The following is a 22,848-nucleotide window of genomic DNA, read 5'->3' as shown; positions in this document are numbered from 1 at the left end:
CTCCCGACCCGGAGTTGGCCTTTTTTTGTTAAGTACAGAACTCCACATGTGTCCATTCATAGTTTTGATGCCTTCAGTGAGAATCTACCAATGTAAATGTTCATGAAAATAAAGACAACGCATTGAATGAGAATGTGTGTCCAAACCTTTGGCCTCTACTGTATATATACCTGCGGGTCATCTTATCCTTCCAAGCCCGTCTACCAGAAGACATGTCTGATGTTTCTCCTGGGATCTGCTTTAGCCACTCCTCCAGTCTGGGGGTTAGTGCCCCGATGACCACGGCCTCCACTGATATCTTCACCCTCCAGGCTTTCTCAAGTTCTTCTTTGAGGCCTGGTATGTCTTTAGTTTCTCGTGCTCCTTTGTCCTGATGTTGCCATCACTTGGTATCGCCACATTAACCACAACAGCTGTCCTCTGTTGTTTGTCCACCACCACAATGTCCGGTTGGTTCGCCATCACCATTTTGTCAGTCTGGATCTGGAAGTCCCACAGAAGCTTGGCTCTCTCAATCTCAACCACCTTAGGGGGTGTTACCCACTTTGACCTCGGTGCTTCTGGTGCATACTCTGCACAGATGTTCCTGTACATGATGCCGGCCACTAGGCTGTGGCGTTCCATATAAGCTTTCCCTGCCAGCATCTTACTCTCTGCAGTTGCGTGGTAGATTGTCTCAGGGGCCTCTTTGCATAGCCTACACATAACGTCTTTTCTGGTGTGGTAGATCTTGGCCTCTGTTGCCTGGAGTTCAGGACCTGTTCCCACCACGATGAGTGCCTCTGTGCTGTCCTTCAGACCAGCTCCTTCTAGCCAATGGTAGGATTTCTTGATATCCACCACTCCAGTTATCTGTCGGTGATACATCCCATAGGGGTTTGTCCTCCCACGATGGTATTTCCAGCACCTCCTCCTCCGTTCACCATTGTCTGAGACATTCGGTGAACATGTCATCTGTTGGGGCCTTGTACTTGATGCACTTATGGATCTTGGATGTTTCATCCTGGGCAGCGGCTCTCACACTCACTAGTCCTCGACCTCCTTCCTTACGGCTACTGTACAATCTCAGGGTGCTGCACTTGGGATGGAACCCTTCATGCATGGTTAGGAACGTCCATGTCTTAACATCTGTGCTCTGTAATTCTGTCTTTGGCCAGCTTATTATTCCTGCACGATATCTGATTCTGGCAGGGCGTAGCTGCTTATTGCCCGGATCTTGTTCTTTCCACTGAGCTCACTTCTTAGGACTTGCCTTGCTCCTTCAGTTGCTAACGGCTGCATTCGTTGCTCTTATTTGGAGTGCCTTTGCTTATTTTTGGCTAAATCTTGTTTATTCATTTATGTATTTATTTAAGTTTTTACTTTCAGATTCAGAAAGGGCAATTCCAACAAATGTTTCCACTCCATGAGAAGTTTTAATTTGCTCTGATCATTTAACTACTCCGCTAAATCGTCAAAACTGGATTACATTAATCCTCTTTAATAGCTGGATCCATAAAATACCATTTGTCGTTTGTGAAAACTTTACTTGATTTGTCAAAGTTCAAAGAAGCAGATTTCAGCCTTTTTTTGTTTCTAAAGTAGAATGGTTCAAATCTCTGCATTTGAACCATCCTTGTGGGGAGCAGTGAGCTGCAGCTGTGGCTGCACTCGGGAACTATTTGTCAATTTAACCCACCAGTCCAGCCCCTTAAAGCTGAGTGTCAAGCAGGAAGGCATTGGGTCCCATTTTTAAAGTCTTTGGTATGACCCGACCGGGATTTGAACCTCAATCTGCCCTTCACTGGTTGGACACTACCACTAGGCGACTGAGAAGGTGTCACATTAGACCACATTAGAACAGACTCAGCTCGCCTAGACTCTTCAAACCTGGACGAGATTATTCTGCACAAAAAGCAGAATTCAAATATTCCAGATGGTGACTAGTGAAAGTTTAAAGGAGGTACTTTCTTTACTACATTTCAATTAGCAATCACAATAAACTTTACTCCATCCTCTTGATGTGGAGGAGCAGCAGATCTACTCTTCCCAAGTCCGTTCTTCCTGTTAAAAGGGAGTTTTCTTCTCCACTGTCGCTTTATGCTTGCTTGGTATGAGGATTGCTGTATAGTCACTGACACTAGTCAGTGACTTGATGCAATTTGCTGGGTTCCTCATATAGGAAACATTATTTCTGATTGGCTTAATGAACTGACCTGAATTGGAATGTTTATTATGTGAAGTGCCTTGAGACGACTCTTGTCGTGATTTGGCGCTATATAAATAAACTTGAATTGAACTTGAATAGAAATTCCGGATGACAGAGGTTCTCACTCTGTCTCTAAGGGAGAGCCCAGACACCCTGTGGGAAAACATCCTTTTAACTGCTTGTACCCGCAATCCCATTCTTTTGGTCACCACCCAAAGATCGTGACCGTAAGTGAAGGAAGGAACGTAGATGGCCGGTAAATCGAGAGCTTTGCATCACTGCAGACGCAGCATCAATCCGTCTACTGGTCTCCCGCTCCATGTTTCCTTCACTCATGAACAAGACCCTGACATACTTAAACTCTTCCACTTGGAGCAGGACCTAATCCCTGATCTGGAGAAGGCATTATTCCCTTTTCCTTCATATCAAAGCCCCATGTCTCTAGAGTCCTGAGTCTCTGTTTTGCTGTAGTTTCTGGTCTTTACAGACACGTTTCTGACTAAACTTCATTTATTATAATTATTCATACTTGATTTGATTTCTCTTTGGCGGCCTGAGTCCATCCCATCACGGTACATAACACGTTCTACTCTCACACTTAGACATGCTCCTCGATGCTCCTGTGACCGCTGCAGCTCACACCAGTCTCAAACTTTTGCATCCAGATGGCCGGGCCCCTGTGAAAACACAGACTTATGCAACAACTCACGCCTGCAAAAGCTAGTCTGGCGTGTTAAAGGAATATTCTGTGTGGGCGTGAGCTCACTGCTTTTGTGAATGTCTGAAACAATCGACACGTTTACTCCTTTGCAAAGAAAAATGGAATGATTCCCCACTTGTCTAGTTTTATGAAACACATATTTTTCTTCTTCTGTCTCCTTTCTGCTGTCAGAACAGTTCTGGTGATCTTTTCGGGTTGTACTGGCATTAAATTATCAAAAGTTTTTAACTGAAAAAAAGCTTTATTTCTAATTCCATGCTTTCATTCTTTTTAAACACAGAAACAGTTTTGTTTACCTGTTTTGTCGCTACGTTTCGCCGGCGGCTGCAGGCTTCCTCAGGCTGACGCTGATGGTGGCGTCACTTCCTTCTCCATTTATCTGCGGGCAGCAGAGGACGTTGTCGCCCTCTACTGCCCGCTCTCCCCTCTCCGACGATGCAGTCCCATGCGTGGTCCAGCGTGTAAACTCCGTCGTCCCTGTTCATGTTCATGGTCCCACATCCACGTCTCCTTATCTCGATTGCTTCCTTGATCCATCTTTTGTATTTTTGTTGTTCTGTGGTTATGATCCGTGTGCTGCCCCAGTCCATCAACGTCCTCTGCTGCCCGCAGATAAAAGGAGAAGGAAGTGACGCACCACCATCAGCGTCAGCCTGAAGAAGCCGGCAGCCGTCGGCGAAACTGTAGCTACAAAACAGGTAAACAAAACTGTTTCTGTGTTTAAAAAGAACGAAAGCATGGAATTAGAACCATGACACAGCAAGAACACACCTAAGAGCTTTATTTCTACTCTTATTTTAATTTCTTCTGAACTTATTAATGGACCTGCTGCTCTGCTAGCAAGCAGGGTCCTTGATGTGATGCACCTTGGTGGGGGTGACATTAATCACCTTTATTTTTCTTCTTCCGCAGACGTTAAGGTGGCACGAACGGCTGCGTGCACCCCCCACAAATTACACATCAAAAGGTGGGAGGTGTGCTATTACTTCTCTAAGCGATCTGATTTACCACAGCAAAATTATTAGCAGAACACTTACATCAATTTCTCAGTTTGGGGCAGATTGAGCTACCCTTTCAAACTTTGAGTGTGTGGCATTTTTTACATTTGATTAGCATTGTCTCGTGCCAGGTGGCGGGTTCCTTTTTAAAATTTCTTCAGGAATTTTCCAGTTTCAGTCATTCTACTGCTCATATTATTCTTAACAGGTTGTTTAAACATTGAGAAGTGAGAAGTGTAGTGAGAAATTAAATGAGAAATTAAAATCAATAGTACAATAAAATAGTGCAACAAAAAAAACATTTGCAGGTTTACAAGCAAACATACAACTTACACAATTATAAGAATGGGTGCAGGCAGAAGCAGAAGCTTATAAGCCCAACCCCCCAAATCCTTTGAACTTAAGCAAAATTTTAGAATAGCATACCAATTCCATAATTTATACATCATATTTGAAATGTATGGGAATATATACAAATCCCCATTCTTGCTTTATAAAGAATGTTGACCTTTAATATTTCATGCATTTTTTTCATTGACTTGATTCATAATATTTGATCACATTTGATTTAAACATACCCTTAAACTTTACCGTTGTTGAACAATCTTTTTGCTCCTGGTCTAATTTATTCCACACATCAACTCCAACACAAGAAATACAAAGTTGTTTCATTTTAGTTCTTACTTTAGGCTTTCTAAACATTTTATACCCTCTGAGATCATAAACACTCTCTCTGATCTGGAACAGATCCCGAATTTGTTTTGGCATCAAATTATTCATCACTTTATACATAAATTGTGCAGTTCTTAATGTAACTAATTCTCTTAGCTTTAAAGCTTTTAAACAAGTAAAAAGTAAATGTGTATGCTCTCTACAAGCTGCTTTATTTACAAGTCGGATTGCTCTCTTCTGAATTATAAACAAAGGCTTTAAGTGGGTTTCGTAGGTATTTCCCCACATTTCAACACAATACATGAAATAAAGCAGAATTAAAGAACAATACCAAAGATATAAAGCTTTTTCATCTAAAAATTCTTTAACTTTATAGAGAACTGCTAAGGATTTAGATGACTTTGCTTTAATCGAGTCAATATGCGGTTTCCAACTTAACTTTTTTCTATGGTTACGCCAAGAAATTTTATTTCATTCACTCTTTCAATTTCTGTATTATTTATTTTGAGATGTGTATCCACTGTAATTGCTCTATTAGTAAATATGATCAATTTTGTTTTATTTAGATTTAAAGTTAATTTATTTAAATTAAACCAACATTTTAATTCTTTCTCAACCTTGTCCATTAATGTTATTAAATCTTTTCCAAAACTTAGAACATTAGTATCATCTGCAAATAGTATGAAATGCAGTGTTTTAGAAACTAAACTTATGTCATTAATATAAAGAATAAACAACAAGGGACTTAACACTGACCCCTGTGGGATACCGGTGGTCACTGTCAGTAGCTGTGAATCAGTGTTGTTAATGTGGACATATTGGAGTCTGTTCTCTAAATAACTCTTAATCCAGTAATAGTCCACACCCCCTGAAACGCTAATCTGTTTCCTCTTTATTTCAGGTGCTCTAAAACATTTTATTTTATTAAAGATTAATTTAACAATTTAGACTTCAAACATCTTCATCCAGGACTAGGGTTGGGGTTAGCGTTAGGAATCACTTGTATGATGTGTGAATGCTAATCAAAGCAATCTGGAACCATCTCACCCAGTTAAGCTAATTGGTTCCAAATAAAACAGATGTTTAGGGATTAATTGAGCACCGCCATCAGCCAAGACATCAAGTGGGAGCCCACCATCACCTCCGTCATAAAAAAGACCCAACAGAGGATGTACTTCCTGCCAGCACAGTCGATGAGGAAGTTCCACAATGCAGTCATTAAGTCCATCCTCACCTCTTCAATTACTGTGTGGTAAGCTGGCGCTACCACCAGGGACAAGAAGAAGCTGCAGCATGTTGTACGCTCTGCTGACCCCAGCTTTCCACCGGAGCCGTCAGCAGCACGTTACTGCAGCAGCACATCTTGCTCGCGTAAACTGCTGCTTGGCCCTTCCCACGAGACACGAAGCAGCAGGGGAGCAGCTGTCACCGACAGAGCACGAAGTCACACGAGTGACTTCGTCAGTAAACACAACAACAAGCAGGAGAAAACTACAACATGGCTCCAAAAGGTTTGTGTTTTATGTTCTGTCCGTTTTATAATCGCCAATACGGACCTGAAAAACAAAGGAGACCGCCAGCTAGGTGATAACTTCTCACGGGGCCGCACAGTTAGTAACTGTTTTAAAAAGTAAAGAAACCGGAAGGCAGTACGTTTCTTTATTCTGGAAATCTCGGGAGCTTCTCTCCATTTCCACGTCCAATTTCCTGTCTTTCCTTCCCCAAAAATGTTGAACTTGACCCGTTTCAGAGGCGTCGCGCGTAGAAAATAGAACCGGCGCGTAAAGGCCGCGACATGCTGCTCCTGAGACGCGGCCGACTCGCGCTGCTGACGGCTCCAGTGGAAAGGGTTCTGTTGACCACAGCGGTTCCTATCAGCAGCTATGACGTGCTGCTGCAGTAACGTGCTGCTGACGGCTCCTGTGGAAAGCCGGGGTGAGAAGGTCATCTGCTGCAAACTCCCCTCCATGCAGGACCTGTACACCTCCAGGACATTGAGGTGTGCAAGTCGGATCACAGCAGACCCGTGTCACCCTGGACAGTCTTTTTGACCCACCCTCGTCTGGCAGGAAGATCAGGTCCATTCGGACCAGAACCTCTCGCCACAAGAACATTTTCTTCCCCTCTGCTGTTGAACTCAACGACAACCCTAGGGCTGCCCACTCCAGTGGCTTGGTTTCAGTCACATGACCCTGTTTGGTGTTTGTGCCTGAACTGATCCGCTCTGTTCAGTACCTACACAGTCTTGTATATAGCAGCCGTTTCTCTAATTATTGCCACTTCATATTATTATGGTATCATGATTATATTCTTACTTCCTGTATTTGCTTATCTCTTATTTTTATCTTTCTTTTTGCACCAAGTACTGCAGCAGTTTACTAATGTTGTGATTTCTCGCGCATATAAAACCTTCTGATTCTGATTCAAAGGAAATTCGCGCTGAGAAGATCCTGATGCTCTGGTGCCCCGTTTTGATCTCAAAGAGCATCATAACTACTTGAACAGATCAACACTGAAGCTCAAGGCTTCAGCTGGGAAATGACTTATTCTGTTGATCTCCTCTCAAGGTTGTCTCAGGATTCCTGAAACATGATGTTACAAAGGAAAACACATATTCGTGGGAAGATATTTTCATGAAATCCTGATGGCTTTTAAAATGACTTTTGTTTTTAACACTAGAAGTTCATTAAACTATTCTAAAAACGCTGTTTCTTAGCTGACGTGATTAGCCGCTAACACTGATAGCTTCTATGAAGTCAAGCTGACGTAATTGGTCATAAACAGTAGGTGACAGTATAGCAGCTGCTGCTGGTCCTGTAGGTGGCAGTAAGGCGTTTCCTGTTTTCAGTGTTGCACTACGTATAGCTGTTTGGTGTTTGTGGCTCGCTAAAATTGATAATATTTCTCTGTATTAGGATATCTCTGAGTTGTTGTAGCACATAAGCTAGCTAAAACACACAGTTTCTGTTGTTCCACCTAGCTTTTAGGTAACCATTTGAGTTTGCACGCAGTTTATTTGGTACTGAACAGTTTGCTCGTCCAGTTAGCTTAGCCTCAGCAAGGCTATGGCTACTTCTGTCTCTGCTTCTCCGTCTCCTATCTCTTTCTCTCTGTGTCAGATGTTTAGTTACTCCTCTCCCTCCTTTAGTGATAATGGTACGTGTAATAAATATAGCATTTTTGTAGCTTTGGAGGCGAGGGTGTCAGAATTGGAGGCCCGGCTCCGCGCTGTTGAAAAGCTGGTAGATAGCCATAGCTACTTAGCTAGTGCGGGGCTAACTAGCTCAGAACCACCCCGTAGCGGTCCTCCAGCAGAACCCGAGCAGCCAGGACCTCAGGCCGGCTGGGTGACGGTACGCAGGAAGCATACAACCCAGCCCGTGGGACACCACCAACCCGTCCATGTTTCTAACAGATTTTCTCCGCTCAGTGACGCACCCACTGATAAGCTGACTGATCATTGGCAGCTCCATAGTCAGAAACGTGGCATTAGACATTAGACATTAAGCACAGGTCTTAAGACTATTGTGGGCACTTAATGCACTGTGATTTATTATCTTGATTCTTCAGTTAAGCAATGTTGATTATATATTTTTTCATCAAGTTGACGCAGTGATAGTTTGTTGTATTGTTGTTGTGTCCCTTTTTTTTGTCCTTTTGCTTTTTTTTGTTTTTTTTTTTTTTCTGTAGGTCTAGAAGCAGACTCTTGTTCATTGTTTATTTTTGTGCCCCCCCCCCCCCCCCCGCTAGAATTTTCAGTTCTAGCCCTTCACAAATTCATGCTTTAGTTCATAATGTTACTTCCTCTTTACGTGTGGCATTAGATTATGTTGCCCCTTTTAAAAAGAAGGTAATTAGGGACAGGAAGTTGGCTTAATTCTGGTTTAATTCTCATTTATAAACTTTAAAACTCAACTCTAGAAAATTGGAGCGAACATGGCACTCGACACACTAGGAAGAGTCCTACTAATCCTGGAAAAAAGTCTTGTGCCTTAAAAAAATAAGCTTCAACAAGCTAGAACTGCTTATCTTTCATTGCTAATTGAAGAGAATAAGAATAATCCAAAATTTCTTTTCAGTACATTTGCCAAACTTACACAGAATCATAGCTCTGAACCATGTATTCCTTAGCCCTAAGCAGCAATGACTTACTGGGATTTTACACAAGTAAAATTAATTCTATTAGAAACAAAATCATTAGCATCCTCCCTAATGCGATTTCTTCTTCCTCAGTAAGTGAGGCAGCATCATAGGTAACTGTAGAACCTCATCTGTGTTTGAACCGTTTTGATCCAGTTGAGCTTTCAGAGTTATCAAAAATGTTAGCTTCATCTAAACCTTCAACTTGTATTTTAGATCCAATCCCAACCAAATTATTTAAAGATGCATTTCCTTTGGTTACTGCCCCCATTCTAGATATAATCAATCTATCTTTAGTAAATGGATACGTACCACAGGATTTTAAGATTGCTGTAATCAAACCTTCACTTAGGAAGCCTTCTCTGGATCCAGATGACCCAATGAATTATAGACCAATATCTAACCTTCCATTTTTAACCAAAGTCCTGGAGAAAATAGTGGCCATCCAAGTGTGTGAGCATTTAAACACCAATGCTCTGTTTGAGGAATTTCAGTCAGGTTTTAGAGAGTATCACAGCACTGAAACTGCGTTAGTGAGAGTTACAAATGATATTCTCATGGCCTCCGATAAGAATCTTGTGTCTGTTCTAGTCTTGTTAGATCTCAGTGCTGCCTTTGACACAGTTGATCACAATGTTCTTTTAGAAAGGCTTGAACATGTAGTAGGGATCAAAGGAACAGTGCTAGGCTGGTTTAAATCCTACCTGTCTGACAGATTTCATTTTGTAAATGTACATGACAAATCTTCGTCATACTCCAGGGTTACTTGTGGAGTACCACAGGGTTCAGTGCTTGGACCAATTCTGTTTACTATATATGTGCTCCCAATTGGTAATATCATTAGACATCATGGGATAAACTTCCACTGTTATGCTGACGATACTCAGTTATATCTTCCATTAACCCTGATGAACCTAATCGGTTAGGTAGATTACAGGCTTGTCTTGAAGACATAAACAATTGGATGACTCAAAACTTTTTGCTTTTAAATCAAGACAAGACTGAAGTTATCATCTTTGGACCTGAAATTCAGAAAAGGAAATTGCTTAGTCAATCACCTGACCTGAATGGCATTAACTTAGTCTCCGAGAACAAAGTAAGGAACCTTGGTGTTATCTTTGACGAGGGCATGTCATTCAAATCCCACATTAAACAGGTTTGTAGGATTTCCTTTTTCCACCTTCGGAATATTGCTAAGATTAGAAGCATCCTTTCCAGGAGTGATGCTGAAAAACTAGTTCATGCATTTATTTCATCAAGACTGGATTACTGTAATTCATTACTCTCAGGAAGTCCACAGAATGTAGTTAAAAGTCTTCAGCTTGTCCAAAATGCTGCAGCTAGAGTTCTAATGAGAATTAAAAAGAGAGATCATATCTCTCCTGTCTTAGCTTCCCTACATTGGCTGCCTGTTAAATTCAGAATAAATTTTAAGATCCTCCTTCTCACATATAAAGCTCTGAATAATCAAGCTCCATCATACATCAGTGATCTGATTGTTCCATACGTTCCTAACCGAGCACTTCGCTCTCAGACTGCAGGTCTGGTGGTTCCCAGAACATCTAAAAATAGGATGGGAGGCAGATCTTTTAGTTATCAGGCTCCTCTCTTGTGGAACCAACTCCAAGCTTTAGTCCGTGAGGCAGACACCTTGTCTACTTTTAAGACTAGGCTTAAAACATTTTTATTTGATAGGGCCTATGGTTAAAATCTGATGTTAGCCCAGATCTGGACAAGTGGGGGAGTAGAGGGAGGTGGAGTGTACAGTCGGTAAAGACGGCTCTCCCTTGCCCTGCCTCCAACATGCCTCCATCTAAAAGGCTAGGTTATCCAGAGTTTTCTCTGTAGTTGTGCTGCTATAGGCTTAGACTGCTGGAGGACACACTGACCACTTTCCACACTCTACTACTTTCTTCTACAATCTGCTCATTAACTGTATTATTTCCTGCAGTTTCAGCTGTTAACTCTATTTTTTCTGTTTTTTCTCCCCAGAAGAAGCTACAATGATGTTCTGCTGAGCTGTGGTGGCCTCATGGAGGGGGGCATCGTCTTGAACACTGTTGCTGACCACTTAAACATTCTCCATCTCCTGATAATAACATTGTGCTTTCTTTTACATTGAATGTGCTACTACTAGTTTACCCGTTTAATTATAGATTCACTAGGATAAATACAATAAAGTTTATCTCTCACCAAATAGAATTTTACTAAGAAATCACAGTATAACTATAGAAACAAGAGTTGGTTTGTGTGTGTGTGTGTGTGTGTGTGTGTGTGTGTGTGTGTGTGTGTGTGTGTGTGTGTGTGTGTGTGTGTGTGTGTGTGTGCGCGTGTGTGTGTGTGTCTGCTCTGTCTTCTCGATGCCCAGTGAGTCGTGGAGGATGGCTGCTTATACTGAGCCAGGATCTTCTGGAAGTATCTTCCTGTTAAAAGGGAGTTTTCCTCTCCACTGTCGCTGCATGCTTGCTTAGTATCAGGATTGCTGTAAAGTCATGGACACTAGTTAGTGACTCGATGGAATTTGCTGGGTTGCTTACATAGAAAACTTTTAACTGATTGGCTTAGTGACCTGACCTGTATTGGAATGTTTTATTATGTGAAGTGCTTTGAGATAACTCTTGTCGTGATTTGGCGCTATATAAATAAACTTGAACGTTTATCTGGCAGCTGAAAAAGAGAAAAGCAGAGATGTGAAACCTTTTGTAAATGACAAAGGAACTAGAAGGACCAGGGGCCTCATTTATCAAGCTTGCTTACGCACAAAACGGGGTCGGAAAACTGCGTAAGCAACTTTCCACGCAAACTTTGAGATTTATGAAAGAAAACTTGGCAGAAAAATGTGTGCAACTTTAAGTTTACTAAGGACCTGGCTTACACACATTTTGGACATGGAGAGCACCTGCAGTGCTGCTGCTGAGGATACAATTATGAAATCCTGCAGCATCATCACTTGTACTGCTTCGTTTATACACAGAACAAGACTCCCCACACGTACACACACATGCGCTCACACACACGCGCGCACGCACACACACACACACACACACACACACACACACACGCACGCACAGACACACACACAGCCTGAAGCGCAGAATACGGAATGCAGAATATCAGCAGGGGGACAGACTGAGACAGAATGTCATGCGTCTGTGACAGTGTGTGTGTCCTGTCACTGTGACCTGATTGATCATGCGCCCTGGCTACTTGGCCAAGGGAGATCTCTGTTTGGCTGACTGGTTAGCACGTGTGACTTTCACCTGGGAGTCTGGGGATCGAATCCTGATTGGACCATTTTTTATATCCAACACAGATCTCTCTGAAGAACTCACAACATTGATGGCTTCAGCAACGCTAAGTCACTCTGTGGATTTTCTCTTATTTGTTTTGCAAAAGCACTTCCTTTCATTTCTCCACCTCACCCACAGGTACCTCAACTTCTGCTTCTGTGAAATTGCGCTTCCTTGAACTTCCTTGGTCTACAGTTGCCATCGTCATTGGCGGAGCGCTGCAACAGCCGGCTTATGTACACGCATGAGATCCACAGGGCACTTTGCATCGACCATTTATGGCAGTAAGTGGGCGTGGTGAGGGCGGGATGTGACTAAAATGCAGCTGAGAAACATTCTCGTTAGTCTCCGATTTATGAAGCGGAGATTGCGTGCAGCTGTGCGTACTCCATGTTTGATAGATCACTAACCTGCTTGGTGTAAGTACATTTTTTTGCTGAGCTTAAGTACGGTTTTAGTAAGGATTCTAAGCAATGTTTGATAAATGAGACCCCTGCTCTTTTCCTCACAAATACAAAGAAATGAGTGTAAAACCAGCATTAAACAATAGACAGTTGGAGGTTTCAGATTCAAACACCAACAAAAGAGCTTTGGATCTAATCCCAGGAAAGCTTCACACTAAGTGGAAAGGGGCAACAAACTCCTGATGATCCAGAAGATGGAGCATATTGAAGGTCCCTTTAGGGCCTAAACCTTTTTCTGACTGAACTGTAAAACTCCCTCCACAACCAAACCAAACCCTGACTGAGAACAGTCACCACCTTTTTTCCAGGTTCTCCTAAATTTCTCAACAACAAACAAACGTTTGGTTACGATCATTTAAAGGTGAGCTTTTGGTACAAAATACTAAATTTACAGGAAAGACAGCATTACATCATCACATTCCTAGTCAGACTCCCTCTGTGCTAGACTTCCTGCCCAGCTGGCTACCGGTACGTCCGATGCAGCATCCTGATTCGGGTGGTGCTGCTACCTTCGGTCTTCCTCTCCAGCCGTAGCTTCAGTCGTTTTAGTGAGGTCACAAACCTGTTTTGTGTTAATTGTGTTTAAATGGGACCATTATCTGCTGCAGAGGAAGTAAACAGACACATAAAGAGCTGCTGTCTGTCGGATCAGCCTGAGAAATTCTGCTCCGGAGAAAACAACTTGTTTTGTTAGTTTCCACTCATCATTTGTGGTTTTCATGATGTCCGCCTCTCTCGACACAACCCCTTCCACCAACAGCATAAAAAGCACAGACGGAGTTTTGGAAAAACACTCCACACCCACTGGCAACCCTATGGCAACAGGGTGGGACTCCTCCTCAGATGCTTGTGACTTAACTCCTGTGTCTCCTCAGGCTGTGGAGAGCTGGTGTCAGTCGGAGATCCTGTGATGCACAGGAAAGCCGAAACCATCACTGGGAAGTATGGAGTGTGGCTGCAGGACCCGGCGCCTCAGAGCTCCATCTACACCAACAGGACTGTGTGGTGCATCGATGCTGTTGTCACAGATGTGTGTCAGCTCTTCAAGTATGAAGACATGGATCATTTCTCCAGAGGTTTTCCTGAGAAGGTTCTGGTTCTGCCAGAGCCAGTGGAGAGCACAGGAGCAGCCCTGTACCGAGTCTCTCTCTACTACCAGCGTAGACATAGCCGTACTCTGATTCGTTACGACCCGGCCTCTGAGCGTTTGGTGTCCCGTCTGGACCTGCCTGATGCCAGCTACCTTGGCCAGCACCCTTACTCGTTGGGCGGCTATACGGACATCGACCTGGCAGCGGACGAGCAAGGTCTGTGGGCCATCTACAGCACCACCAGAGCTAAAGGAGCCATCGTCATCTCCCAGCTGGACCCAGTGAGCCTGCAGGTGAGGAGGAGCTGGGAAACCAGAATCAGGAAGAACTCGGTGGCCAACGCGTTCCTGGTGTGTGGCCGCCTGTACACGGTGGCCAGTTACGCCACGCCCAACACCACCATCAACTACATCTTTGATACCACCACCGGAGTGGGACGGGCCATCTCTGTGCCCTTCAAGAACAAGTACCATTAAAGCAGCATGGTGGACTACAACCATGCACAAAGGAAGCAGTACAGTTGGGACAACTTCCACATGGTGACCTATGACCTCAGACTGGGCGGGACCAGCCACAGCAGCGGCTAAGTTCCTGATGTTTACTGGACTAAACCACCAGGGTTGACTGCTTGTAGGGATTTTTTTCTTTATTTTTATGCTTAATTTATAAATTAAATGAACCCAGTGAGGTGGTTTTAGGAATCTTATGATGACGCTGATAGTTTTGTCATAAAAGAACAAAGTTTTTTTTCTTTTTGCTTGTTTTAATTTAGTTGGTAACACATAATCTCCTGTTACATTAAATCTGTTACATCTCTCCCAAACACTGGCACCCCTCAGGGATGTGCACTGAGCCCCTTGGTGCTCTTGGACCGCTCAGCCACACCTGAGCTGTATTGTCAGCAGGTCTGTTGAAAAATTAAAGTAGGAATAAAAATGTTTTCCTCCTATCTCATCAGGGAGGGCAGCGCGCTAGCGGCCCCTGTGGATGATCCGCCACCGTCTGCATCCGTCACAGCCACAGCTGACCCATCACCAAATCACCCACAGCACATTCTATATAACCATGTAATCATGTGACTTTTAAAGTGTTTAACTATGTTGTCTCATTTTATACTGCCTATTTTGTGTTTCTATTAACCTCAAACTTTAAAATCAGCAACCACAGATGTCCATACATCCATCCCGATGCCTTTCTCCAGTGGTCAAAGGGCAGGTACCCCTTCACCAGTTCATCCCAGTGGACCAATACTCCTCACCCAACACCACCATCAACATACTGCCAAACTGCAACATGTAAACTGATTAACAAACGCCAGGTAGTCTGTCATTCAGGCGTTTTAGACTCTTGGGGGAAGCTGGAGTGATTAGAGGAAATCCACGCAGGAGAACATTCAGATCCAAACATTCAGTCTCAGCCTCATGTAGAGCCCTGGACCTGCTCACTGCAGGCTGTCTTTAGCACAAACTGCACCACCATGAAGACAATGTCAGCATTCAAATATATAAATAAAAGTAAACCTCAAAAAGGATGATTATTGGAGGAGTAATGAGGACTTTTTATATGGCTGATATGGAGCTTAGAGACATCACAACCATCACAATAAAAGATGAGTACCAAATATTTATGATCAACTCTCGTACATTTAGAATGTATGAGAATGAATGTCCCTGAGATTTAATTGCACAAAGTTAAAATAAAAATTATTATTTTGTTTCATTATTTAAAGCTGAGTTCAGTTCCTCAGCCACACCCAGACCTGATTAGTCAGATGGGTAACAAGTTTTTCAGACCAAACTATCAGACAACAGAAAGTCGGCCAAAAGATCTCAAAGCACAACAAATCCTACCCTGTTCTAGAGAAATTAAAAAAAAAAAATCTGTGGAAGACAAGACAGAAGCAGAACTTACTGGATGTGCATCTGGAGTCAAACTAACACAAAACAACAGTCAGCCAGGGTGGTGGAAGTGTGATGGTCTGGGTCTGCTCTGCTGTTTCACAGGAGCAGGATAAAACTCCTCCACAGTAACAAAGGACTCATCGGTGTTCATAGCAAACACCAAGAGTGTTATGGCTTTGATGTGAGGCCAGGTTGGTTTGGATTATCATCATTTAAAACTACACTTTTTATTTTACCATCCATCAGCCGCGGGGGGCAGCAGCCTAAGCCGGGAAACCCGGACTTCCCTCTCCCCAGCTACTTGGACCGGCTCTTCCAGGGGAATCCAATGCATTCCCTGGCCAGCCGAGAGACATGTCCTGGGTCTTGGGACACGCACGTAAAACCTCACCAGGGAGGCGTCCAGGAGGCATCCTGACCAGATGTCCAAGCCACCTCAACTGGCTCCTCTCCACGTGGAGGAGCAGCGGGTCTACCCTAAGCCCCTCCTAGATGACCGAGCTTCTCACCCTATCTCTAAGGGAGAGCCCAGCCACCCTGCGGAGAAAACTCATTTGGACCGCTTGTATCCACGATCTCGTTCTTTCTGTCACTACCCAAAGCTCGTGACCAAAGGTGAGGGTAGGAACGTAGATCGACCGATAAATAGAGAGCTTTGCCTTCCGGCTCAGCTCTCTCTTCACCAAGACAGGCCGGTGCAACGCCCGCATCACTGCAGACGCAGCACCAATCCACCTATCGATCTCACGCTTCATCTTTCCCTCACTCATGAACAAGACCCCCCGAGATACTTAAACTCCTCCTCCTACTTCTGTTTTACTTTTATCAAATTTGAATTCTAATTTGGCGGCGCAGTGGTTAGAGCTGTTGCCTTGCAGCAAGAAGGTCCTGGGTTCGCTTCCCGACCTGGGATCTTTCTGCATGGAGTTTGCATGTTCTCCCTGTGCATGCGTGGGTTCTCTGCGGGTACTCGGGCTTCCTCCCACAGTCCAGAAACATGACTGTTAGGTTAACTGGTCCGTCTAAATTGTCCTTAGGTGTGTGTGTGTGTGTGTGTGTGTGTGTGTGTGTGTGCATGATTGTTTGTCCTGTGTTGCCCTGCGATGGACTGGCTCTCTGTCCAGGATGTACCCCGCCTGATTGCCCGTTGACCGCTGGAGATAGGCACCAGTCCCCGCGTGACCCTACATGGACAAGCGGGTTCAGAAGATGGATGAATGAATTCTAATTTGATTCGTAGTCGGGTCAAACCAAATACTTTAAAAAATGGGACCCAATGCCTCCCTGCTTGACACTCAGCATTAAGGGGTTGGATTGGGGGATGAAACCACCAAATGTCTCCCGAGCGCGGCTGTGTCTGCAACTCACCACTCCCCCAGGGGATGGGTCAAATGCGGAGAACAAATTTCACACACACATCAGTGTGTGTGACAACTAATGGGACTTTGACTAATATTAAACGTTTAGGTTTGACATAAATTAGAAGAAATCTATGAGGGGTACAGTACTGGACAACGTACTGTGTTGTGACACACTGCCCTCTAGGGCTGGCTGGCTGGATCTGCACTTGAGCAGAAACGTTTGATCAGTTCACAATTTAGAATCTGGGTCGTGTACGCGGTCTGGATCTGACCTCTCCATCACCCTCATGTCTTCAGTCTGGGTCAGGGTTAGGGTTAAAGCTGCAGGTTTTACAGGTGAGAGCAGCTCAGCTCTGTATGAGGAGATGAGACGTGTTGTGCTGTGATAACGACCGTCAGGAGCCCGAGCAGCAGCTGATGGAAACTTGGATGAGTGTGTTGACTTTCCCCTGCGTAAATATAGAGCCACAGCTCAGAATGAAAGCACAGAGAAAGCAGCCCCACACATCCAACCCTGGCCTTCACACTGCACGAAAACGCGTAACTGACATTAAATTACATCTATTCATGATGCAAACTCGTTCATTTCGTTTATTTGGCAGGAAAAAGAATTGCACAAAATATGAGTTCAGCTCAGTAAAAGATAAGCAGCAAAAAGAAAAAAGAATTCAGGTGAGAAGAAACTTTAGCTGAAAACCAAATAAAGCAAAAAGGGAATTTGAAAGTCCCATTTTTTCATGTTACACATGTTCCACAAACACACACGCTTATCGTTTCCGGTCTACAGTCCAGACTCCAGCATAAGCCCTGTCGAGGTTCTCTCTCAGAGACATGAGCACCAGGTCCTGCAGACAGTCCCAGGTCAGCCACAGCCTTCCCACCAGGCTGTACTGGCAGTAGCCCATGGCCAGGCCGAAGCCCACATCGGTCACATGGTTTCTGGAGAGCAGCAGTTGGGACAGACTCACCAGGACGGCCCAGCCCACCACCAGGACCCGCACCGAGGCCGTGTCCACCAGCTGGGCCAGGAAGAAGCGGGCACACAAGGCCGCCCTGGAGGCATGGCCGGAGGGAAAGGAGTAACGCTCCACAAAGAAGGAGGAGAGGAGGTCCGATCGGTTCTGAGCAGGAGTTCTACGTTTGACCAGCCTCTTCACGGTTCTGACCAGCAGCAGGTCCAGAATCAGAGCTTCAGGAGGGAAAGGGACATGCAACACAGAGAAAATCATTTAGGTCTCCAGACGTGTCTGTCATTGGAACACTGACCTAGTCTGCTGGTAGAACAGAGGAAAGATGCACCTCTTCTATCAGTTACCTGGTAAACACACAGCAACTAAACCAGTACACTCAACATGAACGCAAAACCGGTCCAACTTAAATATCGGAGTGCTGGTAGTTTAAGGTGGTTGTGTTCAGTTTTAGCTGAGCTTTTGGTCACTAGGAGCTGTTTTCTGGAGCTGACTCTGACTAAATCCTCAGTCAGCTCCATGTGCCAAGAATAGCTCTGGTATTTCACCAAAGCACAACAGTGGAAAGGCTGGACACGTGAGTTTAAAACGACCTGTGAACAAAATCTATAGCCTTGCTGTTTGCATGTCTCACTCTGGTTTTGGCACAACTGTGCGTAAAGGCGCGCTAGTTTTGTTCTAATAAGGTGGCTCAGTTAAGGAACCACACATGTTTACTCAGGCGAGACTATACATGAAAACTTATGTAAATAATTAATTGAACGTGGACAGCAGGAAGCCGGTGCAGCTCTCCAGGAGTAGACACTTTGTCTCACCCAGGGTCAGATTCAGCATGACCTCCTGCTTCGCCGCGCTCTCTCCTCGGAGCAGAGAGTACACGGTCCCAGAGAGCCACGGGATGACATGTCCGGAGAACTCCACCAGCCGCGCCAGAGGCCGGATGCTGCCCCACGGTGAGCCCTCGCAGGCGCACACTCCGAGCCTCTTGGACAGCCACAGGTCCACCGCCAGCAGGAAGCGGAGCGTTATGGTGAAGATGGGCTGCTTCAGACTCACGGAGAAGACTTCGCTTTGCGCTCCAGGAGAAAAGTAAGGGCAGCTGGAGGCCCGGCGGCGGGCTGGGTGGCCCTCTGACCGGCTTCCACTCACCACTGCTCGGCAGCTGTTCCGTCTGCTAACCGCTGAGGAGGACATGTCTCTGTCTGAGTGTCCTCGGAGATCAGTGTCCTCCTGGATCCCGCTGCGCTCAGACGCGCACCTAACGGGTCCCTCCACTTTGGAACCGGATCTGCTCACGTGACCAGGGATACCGATTAAATCATCTCTGTCCCAGGGTGTGATTTCAAAGTGTGGGAACTCCTTTTGTAGGTTATAAAATGTTTTGTTGACACGTGAACTCTGTTCAGGTTTTCAGATCAGGCAAAAGCAATTTGATGCTTTTATTCTGAGTTTAGTTTCAGTTCGTGTTGCGATTTTTTACTTAAATTATAAACGTTGTAGCCATTATTTGTCATGATGATAATAAATGTTTTAGTTTGAGTGGACTGGAGGAGGCACGACCCATCCTGTGGAAGTCTTGATTCGAACTTCAGGTTGCTTCTGTGGTCCCGTGGAGGTTGTGCGCGTGCGCCTCGTAAGTGAAACTTTCCGCCTTCCTCTGTCTGAGCTGCTGTCAAACGCCACATCAGAACGCGCACCATGCCGGGACTGCTGCTCGGAGACGTGTTTCCTGACTTCGAGGCGGAGACCACCGTTGGAAAAATCAAATTCCATGACTTTCTCGGTGATTCGTGAGTAGATTTGTTGATTCTTTACAGGAAACCTCCACTTTAGGAAGTTCAGTGAAGGGAGGAAACTCACTTCCTGACTTAAGAGCAGATGCAGCATTAATACACGCACTTGTTCAGCTGCCCATTAAGTAAATATCTAACCAGCCAATCAGATGGCAGCATTGGTCCGCCTTGAGTAGACCATGGTTCCCAGTCTGCGGTCTGTGAAGGATGCAAGTTTGTTATTTTTGTAAAAATTATATTTGAATCTAAATAACGCACCCAAGGGTAAAATCAAAGCTCAGTATGACTCTATATGTCTGTATAACGGTTGTATTAATCAATTTAAATGTGTTTATTTATTTTATTTAAACGTTATTTAAAAAGATGAGTCAATTGAGAACTCATTCTCGTTTACAACGACGATCTAGCCAACAGGCAGCAGCAACAGACTGTTAGCTTTACACCAAAGAACAGCAGAGAAGATAAAAACAATTAGACATAAAGACTAAGGACTATTCCCATATATGATATGTAAGCAATCAAAACAGACGTAAAACCATCTTTACGCACTCAGAAGCAGGCACACTCATCAGAAACTACCTGTTACAGTGATTTGTTGAAGGTAGATAATGGAATGTAGGTAGTGACCTTTAGTGATATTAATTAAATGCAACTTGTGCGTGTGTGGGTAGGAGTTGGGGTTGGGGGCAGGGGCGCAGATAGGATTTTCAAACTGGGAGGGGGGGGGGACAAAGTTCCAATGTACCCTCCCCCAAACACACACACACACACACACACACACACACACACACACACACACACACACACACACAAACTATTGCAAGCGCCTTAACTAGAGCTCAGTCAGTTTGTGTAATTTCCTCCAACGGTTTACGTAAAAACTAACATTTATATACGTGTTTGAAGCCGTTATGCAGCGGAACGCTGGCAGCAAAGCTCTGCCTGATCAGCACTATAAATAATAAATGTTCCGCACTTGAATAGCGCCTCAGAGTAAGGACTCCAAAGCGCTTTACACTACAGTGTATCATTCATCCATTCACACACATTCACATACTGATGGTGATGAGCTACGATGTAGCCACAGCTGCCGTGGGGCGCACTGACAGAGGCGCCCCACTATTTAAATCAGTCATTTGTTATTCTCCCAATCAATTACTAACCAAAACCTCATGCTTTATGCAAAACATGAAATGACTTTCAGCATACCGATCTTTACAGAAAACATAAAAGCCCTAAAAAACTGCACATAAAATATAATAAGAAACAATATTCACTTATCACTTAGAGCGGTTCCCAAACTTTTCAGCCTGACCAACAGATGTTCCTTCATATTTTTACTTTATTTAGAAAATTTAATTATATTTGGAAAGTTTTAATTTATATATAAATATTTAAAGCTCTTATATTTTACTTCTTTTATGATTATGTGGCACACTTTGACTTCCATAAGTAACGCATCAGCATCTGCCTCTTTTTTACGGCTTATTTTTTACACTGTCGCTACGTCTGTCACGTTTGCGGTGTTTTATCATCATTTATACATCCATCACATCCCAGAGAAGGTTAAACCAACATCAGACCCAACGTTTGGAGCTTGTAAACTCCACACACCTCTCGTGCAGCACCAGCTGTCTGATGCTGCAGCAGCGTCAATCTTCCCGGCTGGATGAGTGAATTTCTTCATCAGAGTCAATATTCTGCTTCATAATCAGAGTCAGTCATTACCAGACAAAGTGATCAGTCAACAAAGACCAGACCTGCTGGCAGTTATACGTTTTATCTAATATTTGCGCTCTTCATGCTGCGTGCATCTCCTCCTCTCCCCGACTGGGAGCCTCTCAGCGGGAGGCGGTTTTCAAACTCTAAAAACTCCCAAAATTTGCTCAGCCTGAAGGTTCCACATCTCCACTATCTTCTGATGTAAAGTAGTAACTTCATGAGGGATCATATTTGTAGATGAGACTTGTTAAAGTCAGCAATGAGGCTTTGGCGCTTTTAACGAGTAAGTCCCAACACTGACAACAACGTACTGAAACTAGAACCAACATGCATAAACAGACAGATCGGTCCCGCCTACTTATACTGTTGGTCTTTTTTAAATACGCAGTAATCGTTGCTTGTCTTTTTCGCTTCATCCTGCGTCCTGGCAGCAACCACTTTGGCGCCTCTGGAGCGACGCTCTGGAGTCGGTGTTTGTTTACGTCATGTTGCATTCAATGTAATTGGAAGAAGGAGCTTCAAGCGCTTACCCTCCGATTTTGTTTACTTTCTGGCCTTAGTTGGGGGGGGACGGATCAGGGTCGATCTGAATCTGGGGTGGACAGATCCCCCCCCCCCCCTGTCCCCCCCCCCCCCTATCTGCGCACCTGATTTGGGGCCCTGGCTAGTCTTGGACACAGGCAAGGAGGTCCTCAAGGAAAAAAGGTTGGGAACCACTGATCTGGACCACCTGCTGAAGTTCAAACTGAGCATCAGAATGGAGAAGAAATGAGATTTCACAGACTTTGAACGTGGCATGGTGTTTGGTACCAGGCTGGCTCACTGGGTTTGGAACCTCTTTGGTGTGTTCTTGCTGTGTTGAGTTTCAAATTCCATCTTTCGGTTCTTTTTATCCGGTGGTTATTCGGATAAACGAAGGAAGCAACGCCACCATCGGTGTCGGCCTGATGATGTTTGCAGCCGCAAACGAAACGTCGCAGGTAAATAAACCTTTTCTGTGTTTTAAAAAGAACCGAAAGACGGGTTTGGAACCTGCAACTATCTCCAGGGTTCTAGATGATAGACAACAGAAGCTCAGATCAGGTCAGGTTCCTGCAGAAGCACACCAGCTGCTCCAGATGGACTCCAGCAGCAGAAGAACCTAGCAAGAACCTCGCTTGGAACAGGAAACTGAGGTTACGGTTCACACCGGATCACCAGAACTGGACCAGAAAAGGCTTGATGATTTCCTGGTTTGATGAGTCTGGATTTCAGTTGCCGGGTCAGAATTTGGTGTCACCAGCATGAAAGCTTAGATCAATGCTACCTGAGTATGGTTGCTGACCACATCTCTTAATGAACACATGGACCCATTCTGATGCTACTTCCAGCACCATGTCACAAAGCTCACATCGTCTCTAACTCGTTTCTAGAACGTGATCATGGGTTTGCTGGACTCCAGTGGCCTCCACAGTCCAGAACCTTTGGGATGTGGTGGGATGGGAGGTTCTCATCATTGAGGCAGCTGACGCTGTCAGGATGGACCAGAACCTCTGATTA

At 44.5% G+C, this 22,848-nt stretch overlaps 3 protein-coding genes across 4 annotated transcripts in view; 2 read left to right on the top strand and 1 right to left on the bottom strand.

Annotated features, from left to right (window-relative positions):
• The first annotated feature begins 13,195 nt into the window (after nt 1-13,195).
• On the top strand, nt 13,196-14,812 carry LOC107384379 (myocilin-like). Its single transcript, XM_054750218.2, is given in 2 exon segments — nt 13,196-13,280; nt 13,349-14,812. Coding segments are annotated over 2 exon segments (888 nt in total). The 3' UTR covers nt 14,152-14,812.
• A 2,638-nt stretch (nt 14,813-17,450) lies between these two features.
• LOC107384378 (polyisoprenoid diphosphate/phosphate phosphohydrolase PLPP6) lies at nt 17,451-19,200 on the bottom strand. The gene is made up of 2 exons (XM_015957622.3): nt 18,610-19,200; nt 17,451-18,015 (listed from the first exon to the last, which is right to left on the bottom strand). The coding sequence occupies exons 1-2, from the start codon at nt 18,986-18,988 to the stop codon at nt 17,594-17,596; spliced, it is 801 nt and encodes a 266-aa protein (XP_015813108.1). The 5' UTR covers nt 18,989-19,200; the 3' UTR covers nt 17,451-17,593.
• Nucleotides 19,201-19,411: 211 nt separating this feature from the next.
• LOC107384377 (peroxiredoxin-6) overlaps nt 19,412-22,848 on the top strand; it is an 8,613-nt gene continuing 5,176 nt past the window's right edge. The window contains exon 1 of one of the 2 annotated variants that reach the window (XM_054743981.2): nt 19,412-19,584. In XM_054743981.2, the coding sequence (XP_054599956.1) occupies nt 19,493-19,584 (92 nt within the window). In that variant the 5' untranslated portion in view covers nt 19,412-19,492. The remainder of the gene's footprint in view (nt 19,585-22,848) is intronic. The other variant, XM_054743956.2, reaches the window with a different exon arrangement.

This window comes from Nothobranchius furzeri, chromosome 11, assembly GCF_043380555.1.
Source record: "Nothobranchius furzeri strain GRZ-AD chromosome 11, NfurGRZ-RIMD1, whole genome shotgun sequence".
NCBI lineage: Eukaryota > Metazoa > Chordata > Actinopteri > Cyprinodontiformes > Nothobranchiidae > Nothobranchius > Nothobranchius furzeri.
Note: the sequence above shows the minus strand (reverse complement) of the source record. Positions and strands in the feature narration are given on the sequence as shown.